Source organism: Condylura cristata, unplaced genomic scaffold (assembly GCF_000260355.1).
Source record: "Condylura cristata isolate star-nosed mole 26May11 unplaced genomic scaffold, ConCri1.0 scaffold00004, whole genome shotgun sequence".
NCBI classification, from domain to species: Eukaryota; Metazoa; Chordata; class Mammalia; order Eulipotyphla; family Talpidae; genus Condylura; species Condylura cristata.
Genome location: NW_004567105.1, coordinates 62,517,973 through 62,531,427, shown reverse-complemented (window position 1 = coordinate 62,531,427; position 13,455 = coordinate 62,517,973). Strand labels below are relative to the sequence as shown.

General features: G+C 48.0%; 1 protein-coding gene across 3 annotated transcripts; it reads right to left on the bottom strand.

Annotated features, from left to right (window-relative positions):
* Positions 1-547: 547 nt before the first annotated feature.
* On the bottom strand, positions 548-13,449 carry CSPG5 (chondroitin sulfate proteoglycan 5 (neuroglycan C)). 3 transcript variants are annotated; one of them, XM_004676222.1, is made up of 5 exons: positions 13,415-13,449; positions 11,642-12,755; positions 8,648-8,836; positions 6,670-6,826; positions 548-1,054 (listed from the first exon to the last, which is right to left on the bottom strand). In XM_004676222.1, the coding sequence occupies exons 2-5, from the start codon at positions 12,601-12,603 to the stop codon at positions 893-895; spliced, it is 1,470 nt and encodes a 489-aa protein (XP_004676279.1). In that variant the 5' UTR covers positions 12,604-12,755; positions 13,415-13,449; the 3' UTR covers positions 548-892. The 3 variants fall into 3 exon arrangements, with proteins under 3 accessions (XP_004676279.1, XP_004676280.1, XP_012590290.1); XM_004676223.1 differs by having other exon boundaries at positions 6,751-6,826; XM_012734836.1 differs by lacking the exon at positions 548-1,054 and adding an exon at positions 6,268-6,423 and having other exon boundaries at positions 6,751-6,826.
* Between the last annotated feature and the right edge of the window lie 6 nt (positions 13,450-13,455).

The window sequence follows — 13,455 nt, the reverse complement described above, 5'->3', positions numbered from 1 at the left end:
GAGATGTCCTTTTATTTGTGAAAGAATGACAGTATTCTTAAAAATAGGTGCTAGAGTCTGTGATGTCCCTCCAAAAGTCATACGTTGAAGCCCTAAGCCCTAGTGTGAAGGTGTTTGAGGATAGGGCCTAGAAGAAGGTAGCTAAGGAAGAAGCGGTCGTCAGGATGGGGTCTAATCCAGTAGGACTGGTGTCCTCACAACAAGAGGAAGAAACACCAGGGACTCTCTGCTTGCATTTGCACAGAGTAAAGGCCATGTGAGCACACACGAAGAAGGCTTATGCTCGCAAACCAGGAAGAAACCTTGGCAGAAAACTGCCTACTGGCACCTAGATCTTGGACTTCCAGTCTCTAGAACTGGGAGAAAATGAACTGCTATTGTTTAAGGCACCATGTCTGTGGTATTTCGTCATAGCAGTCTGAGCTAGTATACTATCTCTGGGATGTCAAAAATGAACAAATATACATCTTCAATGAAAGTAAAAATTCAACTCAAACTAACAAGAACAGGTAAGGAACAGACACAATGACATTAGGAAAATAGATAGCTTTTTAAAAAGTTTTATTTCAAGAATTTTGTTTTTTACTGGTATTTCAAAAAAAGGTGGGTCAAAGTACAAAAAAAAAGTCAGTTGAATAACAGCATAGGTTTAGAAATCACAGCAGCAGAAGCAATGTACAGACAGCACAGACAAAACAATCCAATGTATGCAATCCTGTTCAGGTTCTTTGCTTATTTTGTGTTTTTCCCCTCCTGTACAAAATACACCAAAGCATGCCATGAGATCAGAAAAAGAAGAGTTTAACAAATGGTTACAAGAAATAGACTGTACAAGAGGAGATAATGTTTCTTCCCCTCCCCCCACCCCCACTTCCTCTCTTCTTGCTCTGCTTTAGGTCAAGTTATTCTGAAGACAGTTCACATCCAAGTCAGCCTGGTCACCTTTGCCACCCTCAAGTTTGGGGGACATGGAGTTCTGGATGTTAAATGACTCCTCCTCTTTCAGGCAGGACTTGAGAACTTCCTGGATTTTGTGGGGAGCACTAGGATCATCCTGGAAGAGGAAAAAAGGTGAGGAGGGGCAGGAAGGAAACAGTCCCAGGCTTTTCTGTCTGGCTGAAAGATGCCTACTGATGAAAGGGAGAAAGTGCTAAGACTTGGAATGAACCAGAGTAACTCATCAGCAGCTGCTTTTTAGGAAGGTCACTTTCAAAAACAATGGCCAGGTGTAGATGAAAATTGGATTACAAATTCCCTTTAGTTTAGGTCAGCCATGATTTCTCTTTAACTGAGACTGAGGAGAAACAGTCCCTTTTAATACTATGTCTTAAATGCTTAGTCCAGTCCCTCCAAATGCTCAGGTGTTGATGAGCTCTGCTCAGCCTGCCAGCGCTCCTCCCCATGGCCTCCCATCCTGCTCGGTCAGGGAACACTTCCTGTTAGGGCAGATGGCGGGGTGTGTGCAGCACTCTAGTCAGGTGAAGTGGGAGCCCTTCCAACAAATGGCCCCCTACTAGAAGTTAAAGGTATGGGAGCCTCTCATCAGTTTACCTACCAGGAAATACGACTTCAGAGGCTTTTTCTTAACCCAAGACTGGATGATTCCAGTTGCCTATGTGGCCTGCCGTACTTTGCATCAGATAATATTCATGTTGCTGGCTCACAATCTATTTTCAGTGTGGCTCATGATCTCCTGCCTACCCATGTATGTTACTTGTAGCCCTCTGCCAAGTCCTTGAATCCAAACTGAAGCTGCCTGTTATAAATGTCTTCAGGAAAACCACACTACCACATAGTCCTCCAATTCTTCTTTCTAGGCATTCAAAAAATTCTTGTCTTCCCACTATTCTTTCCCTTTAGGATCACCAAGGGAATTATAGCCCAGCACAATTCAGTGGGCCTAACTTTGTCTGATGTCCCCAATAACTATTTTAAGTGCTTGGAAATCTGCTGATCAAAGAGGTTGTGTAAGCACCCAGGCAGGTAAACGTGGTAAGAAGGGAGAGAAGGTCCCTATCTAACCAGCTAGTGCAAACCTTGCACAAGGACCAGGGCATTCTTCATAAAACTTTGATGAGCTCTTGTCCATGCTGCCTGCTACTGAGTTTGATCTACAGCAATGCTAAGTTAGGGTAGTGAGGAGCTGGAAAGAAAGTAGGGAAAAGTCCACAAGTATGTCGGACACTACAGTGTTCAAAAGTACTGTGCATGTAGAAACCTCAGTCTCCTCCCCCGCTGCCAGCCTCACTTAGCACTTATCCAGAAGACTAGCCTGCACAGAGTGATTTAATGGAATTTCAAAGACCTCAGATATGACTTACAGACAACTAGGGAAACACATGTTCTCCATGTCCAATGAGACAAGAATAAGAAGAAATTAATAAGGTATGGAGGCAGATTTCAGGCGACGTGGCCATGCATAGCAACCCATAGCCCTTGATATTTTCTGTCACTGCTTGGAGATATTCAGATAAACTTTGAAATCACACACACAAATACACACAGTTTTTATGGAGAGGGAAGTAGCATGAAGAAATTCACCTTTTATTTTGTGAACTTCTATATCATTTGGGGAATATACCGGGCATAAGTGCTTCAAAGTTGAACCACTAAAGATCTTGGGTAGTATGGACAGTGATAACCTATAGGCAGGATGACCTATATTCAACTCTCATCCCACAAGGGTGAAACTCACATTCACGTTTTCCAAGATAACCTCCCTTTGCCCTCTGTCACACACACACTTTGGGGCAAATAAAGACACAGGGACATTCTAATGTTAAAAACAGGTGGAGTCAGGGAGTCCTAAAAGGCAAGGGCAAGGCCCTCCCTGGTGGCACAGCGGGTTAAAGCACAGCACGAAGAAGCTGAAACCACTTCCGCATGCCCCGGAGGTGACCACATGGCGCGGCAGACCTCTCCTGACCCGCCCGCTGCTCCCCTCAGCAGTGCTTTGTTGATCTGCCTGTTCTGCTCCCCACTCTGTCTCTGGTGAAGTCTTTCGCCACCCCTGAGTCTCTGGCCTATACCCCAGTTCTGTATGCACAAATAAATAAATCTTTAAAAAAAAAAAAAGGCAAAGGCAAGACAAGAGTTTTGATCCTATGAAGGTGAAGGATAAATTAAACCTTGCCTGCAGGGTTCATCTTGGGCCAAGGACAGGAGAAGTGTAGTCTACAAATAAGAAAAAGGTATGCAAACAATACTACTGTAATTTCCTCCAACAAATAGATGAAGGGTTTCTAAACCAAGGTGGAGTTATCCTAACCCAAGTGTTTCCTCCAGCCCTCAATCCTATGAAGTCTAAGGTTACTGAATCTCTCAGCAGAAGGCCCACCCATCTGCCTTCAGTTTAGCAGAAGTCCCTCATCACCAGAGAGATGGACCTCCCTCTGGCATAAGTCCTGGGCACTACTATATACACCCTCTCCCATTCATACTCCAGTTGTATGGGCATCCTCAGCCCAGGGGGAATGGAGGTTCATATGGGCTCCTACTTGTCTAGACATAAATCTCTATCAGAAGATGTGGGCAGTTAACGCTTTACCAAATACATGGAAGAAAGTCTAAAAAGAAAGATTTAAATGGGGAGGAAAAGGCACCAAGGGACAGTATGGTGAAGACTTCATGATAAACTGAAATCCTGGAAAGTCTGCCAAATTCTGGGACCTGCAACATTCCATTGATGGCACAGCTGAGAACCTAGAGGGCAGCTCTCAGCGCTGGGCAAGTTGCCTGTGGATTTCAGGTGACTTCTTTCATGCTGTGTATCTGGACATCATCCAGTTTTCTACACACTGGTCATTCCTCCTAGAAAACTTGCAAACTTCCACAGCAGGGATTGAGGAGCTCCTGATGATTCCTTCCTAGGCTGACTGCCCAGCTACACATATTCAGCCTCTGACTCATGGTTACAGAGCCTTGTATCTACCTGGGAGAGCCCTGGGCCACCCCACCCCCAGCCCGCAAGATGATGCCAGGCTTGGGGGTGGAGGCTGGGGGAGGAGTGGGGAGTACTGCTAACACATATCCATAACCCACCCTGGCCTCAGACTGCTAGTGACACTTTTTTGCTTGGAGTTTGGTGGACAAGGCCTCATTTGCTATTATTCTCTTTCCCCTTTTGAGACTAAGCTTTTCCCCACCTATGAAAGAAGGCAATGATCTACACCTGTGTCGCCCAGTTTTGTTTCCTGTCCTGGGAAGAAAATTGATCCATTCAACCCACTTTATCTATAAGGAAAATAACTCCTTTCTGGTGATAAAAAGAGCTCTCCAAAATGTTAGGAAACACCAATATCAATAAGGAGGTTGGAGGGTGGGAAGCTGGAAGGAAAGGGGGCAGGCTAAATGAACAAGCTTGACTTGGATGCCTGTCAGTTCACCTCCTAGCTTGCCGGAGGTGGTCTGATGTTCATCCTGCTGCCAGCTTCATCTGTAAACAGTCAGTGTGGTGGCTGAAGCAGTGACTAGGGCTTCTCTTCAAAATAAAGTGGCAACTGTCTAACTGTCAATACCCACAAGATCTTGAAGATGACCAGGTCTGATTTCTGGCTACATGGAGAGAATTACAGAAGATGGTATGAAAACTCCCAGTTCACCCTCTGCTGGCCAGGAGTCATGCCTACATCCGGAGCTTTGTCAGACAAGGCAGGGTGTCTCCTACAAATGATTCTCAAGATCCAAGAGGAGGATCCTCCTTGGTGGTGCAACAGGTTAAAGCACAGTACCACTCCTCTCAGCAGTGTACTTTGTTGATCTGCCTACTCTGCTCCCTGCTCTGTCTCTGGTGAATCCTCTCACCACCCCTGCACCTCTGGCCTGTACCCCAGTTCAGTATGGATAAACAAATCTTAGGGAAAAAAAAAAAACCAAGAGGAGTCAGAGATCATTGCTGTGAAGGATTCCCTGAGTGTTGCCTAGACAAACCCCCTCCCTCCTACCACCAGCCTTCTCAGGCCAAGTCTACCACATCTAATTATCCCCCTGCTCTGCTCCATTTTCAACACTTGCCACATTCTGAACTCAAGGTCAATGTTAGTTTTCCCCAACAAATGCCTTGCTTTCCATCAAGATGGATTAGCCAAAAAGAACAAAAAACATTTCTCTGGTCATACAACCAAATCTTCCAAGAGGAGCTATTATCCTCCAACCCCCTTTGGACTGAAGAGAGGTGTCTATACCGGGTGCCAGAAATGCATGTGTCAGAAACTTTCCAGAGGACCCTCTGGAAGGAGATGGCACATCTGACAGCAGAACCGAGATTCTGTGCGACAGGCCATCACTCACTAGGATTCCATAAATGACTGGCAAATGCGTATTGTTGCAAAGGACTGCATAATGCCTAGATGGAATGCCCCAAGATGAGCAAGATTCTGTCTTGCTCAAGGTACTTAAATGGTTGTGGGCTCATTAATGAGGTCATCAATCTTAAAGTGTTCAGGACATCTTGTTTCCTTGGTTATTACATCTACTTGAACTTATTAATATCTTGGTGCACACCAAGTAAAATATCATTTATTTCTACCCTTTATATCAGACACTTTAAAAACTTATCTTAGATTTTCATGTTTTATTAGATTGATGCCCTTAACTCCTTCTCCACCAGACCAAGTTTTCTTTTCTTGGGTTTGGTGGACAAGGCCACATTTGCTATTATTCTCTTTCTCCTCCTTAGACTATTCTTTTCCCCACCTATAAAAAGAAGGCAATGATCTACATCTGTGTTGTCCAATGTGGTACCAGTAGCCACATTTCAGAGTTCTATCGTGTGGTCGCTAATGGCTGCTGCAGTGGTTAGTGCAGATATAGAGCGGTTCTATCTTACAGACATTCCACCAGTAGCACTGGTGTAGTCTGTTAGGGCTCCTATAACTTCTAGTATTGTATGGTCCTTTATTTCAAAGAATGTCAAAATTTTCTCTTAAATTCCCTTATTTCTGTCTGAAGGGTTTTTGTTTAGTTCCCTTACTTGTTTAAATGATGCATTTAATGATGTAGGGGCCTGGGTCATGTGCAGAATTTTGGGATTTGGATGTGACATGATTTGGGGCTTGGATGGTTTCTGCTTTATTTCTGAAATTCTCTCCAGCAGTAGCCATTATTTTACCTGTTAACCTGGTGCAGGCAACACAGAAGGCCTTTGGAAACTGATGTCTTTAGAAAATGGTACATTGGGTTTTTATTGGTTTTAACTAATTTTTATAAGCCCATCCTCCTAAGAACAGAATTTACCTAGATGTTTTTACTCCACGAGCATTTTAGGCTCACCTCAGGCCTACTGTGTAAGCCTGCCGGTTTTTAGGGTATTTGAGTAGCTTCAAGGACACGGTTTTCCATTCATTCCAAAGAGCAAACACCATTGGCTCCATTGACCATCAGGAAATTCTCTAGCAATGAACATCCCTAGCAGAGCCCTTTCTCCTGAAACACAAAAATGAGACTCCTAAAGGGTGAAGCTAAACACCATGAGCCATCTTAGATAAAGATCCTCTTTACTACCTATGACTCTGCTTGGGGGTACATCTGTTCCCCACCTTCACCGCCCCAGCTTGTTGCCCTAAGCTGATTTCCAGAGCTCTGAGGAGTGGCTCCACGCCCTGAATTAGAACGAAGACATGGGCAGGTGTTGAAACATGCATAAGGGAACATGTGAAGAAGACAAGTTACCTGACAGATAACGTTATCATAGTGAGCCAAGACATGGGCATGAGGGGAGGAGGAACAGGGAGTGCTGCAAAATTTCCTTACATTTGGGTGAGAGCCCTCAGCAATGGTGGAGAGGGAGAAGTTATCGTTGTGAAGCTCAGATGGGGTCCGGAATTTGCTGGTTAGAACAAAGAGAGAAAGGAAAATGTAAGTGAAATGATCATGGGGGAGATCTGACAAAAGCTTCATAGGTCAAATACTATATGCCAACAATTGCTACAGACTCTAATAAGATGATGTACCATGAGAAGGAAACTTAAACCATTTAAACCAGGATCTGATACTTTTTTGCCTAGCACTTTTATTACATACTTGAAGTAGCTCATTTAGACTCTAGACACAGAACTGACAGCGATATGAACAGCCACGGTCACATTCATGCATGCCAGGCAATTACAACTGCATCATCACTGCCATCTGGCCAACAGTGATTACAAGATGCCAGTGATTGTAAGATACAAACCAACTTCAAAGATGTTAATATGTGGAAAAAATGTGGATCTTAGAATCAGTACATGCTCCACTATCTGTAGTGTCCCGGACACATGCAGTGATATTAAAGCAGTAACCTAGCTTGGGAAAGAAAGAAGGCATGCAGGGAGAAACAAAGGAAGCAGCATCTGAGCTGAAGAGGTGCAGGAGTCATGCAAAGCACATAGCCAGTTAAAGGGAAAAGGCCTGGACTGAGGCCGAGGCCCTTTCCGTGGCCACAGTTTTCGCATCTTCTTCCTTGCTGGTTGCTTCTTCTTTCTCTCATCTTCATTAGCAGCTGCCTTGATTTGGGAGACCCCCCGACCCCCACATGTCAGCTTGTGGAAGCAAGGGTCCTGGCTAGTGATCACATGTACAGATACAGTCTGCCTCAGTGCACAGGCACAATGGAGGGGCCCCTTGAGCCCCACGACAACTAGCTGAAAGGCCGCAGAAAGTTGTGGCATCTGCGCATTTCAGGAGTCTACCCAGCAAAGGAGCAACAGATGGTGTTTTGTCCTTTTCCCAGGACCCAGGGAAAGTCCTTCAGTCACATTCTCTGGTGAGAGAGTCTTGGGTCAGGGGGAAGGGATTAATAGGGCAACAGGTTGAAAAGGAGGTGGGGGCAGTTCTGCATATATTGTCTCTTGGGCCTTTTGTGATTCCCATGACATTTCAGAAGGTTCTTTGCGGAGTGCAGTGATTCATACTGCATAAGGCCACATTCAAATGTTCGAGGCATGAACTTAAAGGGTAAATGCATGTAGATTCTCACATGCACATAACACTCACTCTTCTGATAAAGGAAGAATTGAAATGAGATCCTGTATCCCCCTGTGGTGCATAAAATCCACAGTAGAGGAAGTTAACCTTAGGCCTTTCCTCTTGCCACTAACCCAGATTCTACTTAGAGGAGATAAAGAGGATTTCTTTTACGTTTCTTGTACTTCTGACTGGGCTAAGCATGGATAAGCTTTGAACAGTAATGCTTGCCAGTGCAAACCCTTTCTCCTCAGAATTCCATGAGGAACAGTTGGTATTGAGTGGGAGCAGACTTTCAGGTAGTGGGGTTATTTTATTCTGATTTGTGAGCAAGATTCTCACTCTAGCCACTGGCTGCTAAGGCCAGGGGTGTCAGAAGCAGGTGCAGTTAATGAGGGGTGGGGGATCAAACACAGTAACCTACTTGGGACCAGAGCCAGGAGTTGCTAGCTATACCCTGGTTTCCTTGAAGCAGCCTCTCTCTCAGCATGGAGGATGATGGGAATGGGGCTGAATCGTGGCAGCATGGCTCAGGGGCTTAGTGTCTGATGCAATTTCAGCATATGCTGTGTAGGGGGAAATCTCTGATATGGAAAACACAACTAGGGATGAGAGCAGGTACCAGAAACCCTTATGATAACATCCTTGGATCAGATGGAAGAACACAGCCGCAGAGTCAGGGTGAGACTGGCTGAGACATACTCACTTGGTCCTCCGCAATTTGGTGTTCTCTGTCTTGAGCAGATAGAGTTTCTTGGCAAAGAACACAGTCATCATGAAGAGCAGGAGCAGCACGAGGGCAGCTGAGCCGACAGCCACGCACATCACCTGGAAGTCGGTGATGATGGACTCGCAGCGCATCCCCTTGTGCCAGATGTAGTCCTGAGTGTTGCACCTGCGACAGCGACAGAGAGACTGAGGGAGGGGCAGGCTGCGATGGCCACAGCAAATTCTCTCTGACCCCAGCACTTATGTCAACAGCCTTTTCTAAGACCATCTAGAGGTATGTCCCTCATCTTCAGACCTTACAGTTGATATTCTTGCCTAACCCTATGAAGTGGACCTCTGAGGCACATAATATAAATAAGGCAACCACGCACTGAAGAAACAAGTGAAATGGTCTGTTACCTGACTATTGAGTGACCAAGGAGCAACTGAACCTTGACCTTCCACCTTGCAGCCTTAATGGGGGCAACCAGAGGATTCTTTCAGGCCCCTGCCTGCACTGATCTCTGGGTGAAAGAAAGACGAAAAATAAGGTGAATAGGAGTGATGGCTACAAAGTGGCAGGATCCACCCTACACATGAAAACCTACCTTGCTGCTTTGCAGTCTCATCTAGTTCACGTGGCTAACCAGACAGTGAAAAATAGGGAAGTGACAGACAAGGACAAACACAAAGCTGGATGTATGAAATTCTCCTCTCTCTGCATCCCCCAAAGTTCTGCCCTGAAAGCTTCCTATCCTAATACCGTGAGAACTGTCATGAGAGCAAGTGAGAATCAACCCTCTGGGTGGGTTTTATCCTTTTGTTGAGTGACTTTCTCTTGCCCTTGGGGACATTCCCAGGCTCCAGCTCTTCCAATGACATTGCTGTTTCCATGGGAACCAGGCTGCTTCAAAGAGAAAAGATGTGGAAGGATACAGAGGCAGCAAAGGACGGAGGACATGAACCTTAGGCTGAATACAAGCAAGAGAAAGGGATCCAGAAATGGGGAAATTATGCATGGGAGAATAGTCTGATCCACACCCAGAATAGGGTGGGCAAAGAAAGCTAACAGGGAATTCTTTCTTTTTCCACTGATCCTCTGCAGCTATCTGTTTGAGGATGCTGGGGAAAGCAGACCATTCTACCCCACTGTTCTAGACAAGTTCTGCCACTGCTCTGTTCATTTCCCTGCAGTAGGTCAGGGTGACAGAGACAAAGGCACGCTGCAGTCTGCAACTAAAGGCTCAGCAGTATCCTGTGAGTGGAATACAAAGCAGTTTTCAAGCTACAGGCAGGCCTGTGTGTCCACAGACAGTGTAGGGATCTCTGATAGGGAGGCCCAAATGTGATCCTGGGAGGTAGGTGGGCCAGAGGTCCTGGGACAGACTTGAGGAGAAACCTCTTGGAGGATCCATGGTCAGTACTGCGAGGTGGACATCCCTTTCTTATATGGGAGTCCCCTGAGAGCTCCTGGAGGTTCTGGGGACTTTTCTAGTTCTTAAGAGTCTACAATTTCATACTCTGTCAGGAGCTTACTCTGAAGGTAAAAAACTCAGCTCTCCAATAGGATGATCCATAATGATTTTGTACAAAAATTCCACAGCTGCCAGGCTAAAATCTTCTTTATGGTCCCCCTAAATAGAGTCTGAAGAGTAAAAATCACACATTTCTTGTAGCTCTTAGCTAACTGGCAAGAGATCATCTCCATAATTTCCTCCTTTTGGTCATGGCTACACAACACCAACCAGAACTGTGTAGACACATCCTATACAAGTAACCCTAAAGTCAGAATCATTTATAGAAAGCTTCACAGCCTGGAACCGGAACTCAAACTTGAATGCCAAAAGCACAACACTGATGCTTTTTATGTGTGATTCTTCTATCAGATCAGAACTACAGGATTTGAAATCTTACATTCAAATAACTCCTAAAGACCAAGAGAACCTTGGAATGACAGTTAAAAAAGAAACTCATACTACAGAAAAACTCCCCCAGGCCAAGGGAAACAAGCCTGAGGGAATCCGAATGTTCTACTCCACTTCTAGGACCTGTAAAGGATAGAGACAAGCTAACCACCCACATCACCCCTGATGTGTGATTCTTCCCAAGTAAGTCGAGCTTTCCAGTAAATACCTCACTGTCTGACCTGAGGCTAGGGGTCTGGAGGAATTGTGATGAGGCAGGGGTGGAGCCTGATCACAACTGCAGATAAGGCCCTGACAGACACTACACTGTCTAAACCGCTAGGGACTGAGTATCCATCCCAAGGAAGACAAAGTCAAAGAAAAAACAAACAAACAAAAAAAACACAACCTACTACCCAAGTTAAGAAACCTCAGCATATCCACAACACCAGGACAGGCGCTCAGCTTGAGAGCCCTGCTTGTGTGGCTCTGGGTCTGCCCTTGAAAAGGGACCCGCTGATTTTACATGCTCACACCTGTTTATGCCCTGCAGGGAAAAGGGGGCCCCTCCTCCTAGACCCATGGCTCTGTGGGAGTGTGCAGTGACCTACCATTCCCCTACTCTTTTTGTTAGTATAGTCAGAGCTCTCCAACAAAAGCCCATTAAACCACCAAAATTCTCTTTCTACCACCTTTAGAAAGTCCCTCCATTTTGCCTTATAGTTTAATGGTTTGGAAAAAAACACAACATTTAAGAGGAAACAAATTCTATTTCTCAGGACCCTTTCCTAGTGATGAGATCACAGAAAGTATATTTAAGAGGTGACTGTGGGTCCCCTGCTCATGGATTGGGAGAATTAACATCATCAAAATGGCCATCCTGCCAAAAGCAATATACAGATTTAATGCCATCCCCATAAAAATCTCAATGACATTCTTCAAAGAAAAGAGGTGACTGTGGAAGACACCAGAGAATCTGTGTACCTCTTGGAAGTTGTGCCTGTCAAATTCCCCTTTGCTAAATTCTCCCTCATCTTCATGCTCCAGTCCTCTACCAAACCCTGTGTGCCTGCCTGCCACACCCTTACCTGCAGAAGGCCCCTATGTTCTCCACCAGGTAGCACTGGCCGCCATTGTGACAGTAACTCGGGAAGAGGTCGCACACTGACCGGCAGGAGCCGTTATGCCGCACAAAGCCGCTGCGACACTCGGTGCTGTTCTCGCCAGCGACCAGGTCCCTGCCTGGCTCTCCTGGGCGGGGTCTGAGCGCAATGCTGCTGCCAGGACCCATCCCCAGAGTATGCTGTGGAGGTACAGCGTGCCACCGACTGGTGGGCTGGCCCACGCCAGGTCCCAGACCAGGCCTCTCAGTGGGCACTAGAAGGTCATTGTCATCTTCCAGGTCTCCACCTCCCACTGCATCCTTGTCATCCTCTTCCTCCTCCTCCTCTTCCTCCAGATCATCATAGAAAGATGTGGTGGGGTAGAAATCAGATTCATCAAAGGGGGTGAAGTCATCGTATAAGTCCAGCAGGCTCCAGGAAGGGGTCTCTCCCTCAGTATCAGGATGGTGCTCTGAGGTTTCTGGAGACCCTGGGAAGCTCCCCAGGTCAGCACCACGGCCCTCACTATCCAATCCTTCGAAGTAGTCGATGTCAATTATATCTGAAGCCGGCTGGGGCTCCAGTGTGCCCTGAAAGGGGTATGTGGGCTCTGGCCCATGGGGGTCAGGTGTGCTTGCACCCAGGTTCAGCCAAACCTCCAAGGGGCTCTCCTTGGGGATTTCAGAGCCTGGACTCAGCTTGTCACCAGGGGTGGGGGAGAGTGGTCCCCTAGCCTCTGTAGCCTCAGGGGCAGTGGGAGTCATCAAAGATTGCCCGAGGACCTCTTCAAGAGCCGGGAGAGTGGATGGAAGGGTCTGCGTGTCACCGCTGCCCGCCTCTGCGGTCACTCCTGCCAGGCCTGGGCTGTCAGCCTCCAGCCAGGCGGTGTCTGTCACCGCGGCAGATGCCTCCAGCGTCTCTTCTGCCCCCACCCCTTGGCCCACCATGGCCTGCTCGCCGGCGGGCGCGTTCCACGGGGTCTCATCTTTCCCAGCTGCTGGCAGGCCGGTCTTCTCCCGCGTGCTGTTGGCACGCGGCTCCCGCGTCAGAACACTCTTCACCTGCTCCTGCGCTTCGACGGCGCTGCCCGCCTCGCGCGCTGTGGGAGGGAGGGAGGGAGGGAGGGGCGGGGCATCAGGGAGGCGCGCGCGGTAGGGCCCCGCCCCGCCTTCGCTTCCAGACTGCACGGGAGCTGCTGCCGCCACCTCAAGTTTCCCAAGGCCACGCCCCATATTAAAGCCCCGCCCCGCCCCCGCCTCGGAAGCTGGGCTCTAACGCGCTCGTTTCCCCGCTCAACCCCGCCCCTCACGCTTCAGGCCCCGCCCCCAAAGGGCCCGCAGTCGAACCACCGCGGTTCCCATTCTGGTCCCATGCCGTCTTCCCTTCAGGACGGCACTTCATCTCCAGGCTCCGCCTTGAAGTCGCACCCCAGGCTCCGCCCTGGACTGGCATCCTCAAGCCCCCCCATCACGGACAGGTCCCGCCCCTAAGTCTCACACTCAGGCCCCGCCCACTCCAGACCCCCTCCCCCGGTCCACACCTTGATCTGCACTCCGGGGTCCGCGCGGCCCCCCACTGCTCGGTCTCCCCCAAGCCCCCCATCTCCTGGAGGGCCCTTTCCCCGCCCGGCCTTGGGCAAGGCGGTGCCCCGCCCCCTTGCCACAGCTCGCGGACTCCGCCAGTACCTGAGACCGGCCGGAGCCTGGCCCCGGGTGGGGCGCAAAGGTCCCGGAGGTCTCGGTCGCAGTCGTTACCTACCCGGCGCGGCCCCGGCGGCGAGGACCAGCGTGGCCCCCAGA

Excerpts from the sequence above, each read along its gene's own strand:
- CSPG5 (XM_004676222.1), bottom strand. The coding sequence starts at position 12,603 with ATGGTGGGCCAAGGGGTGGGGGCAGAAGAGACGCTGGAGGCATCTGCC. Across the intron at positions 8,837-11,641 it reads AACATAGGGGCCTTCTGCAG|GTGCAACACTCAGGACTACA; the intron begins GTAAGGGTGTGG and ends TCGCTGTCGCAG. Across the intron at positions 1,055-6,669 it reads ATGATAACGTTATCTGTCAG|GATGATCCTAGTGCTCCCCA; the intron begins GTAACTTGTCTT and ends TTCCTCTTCCAG.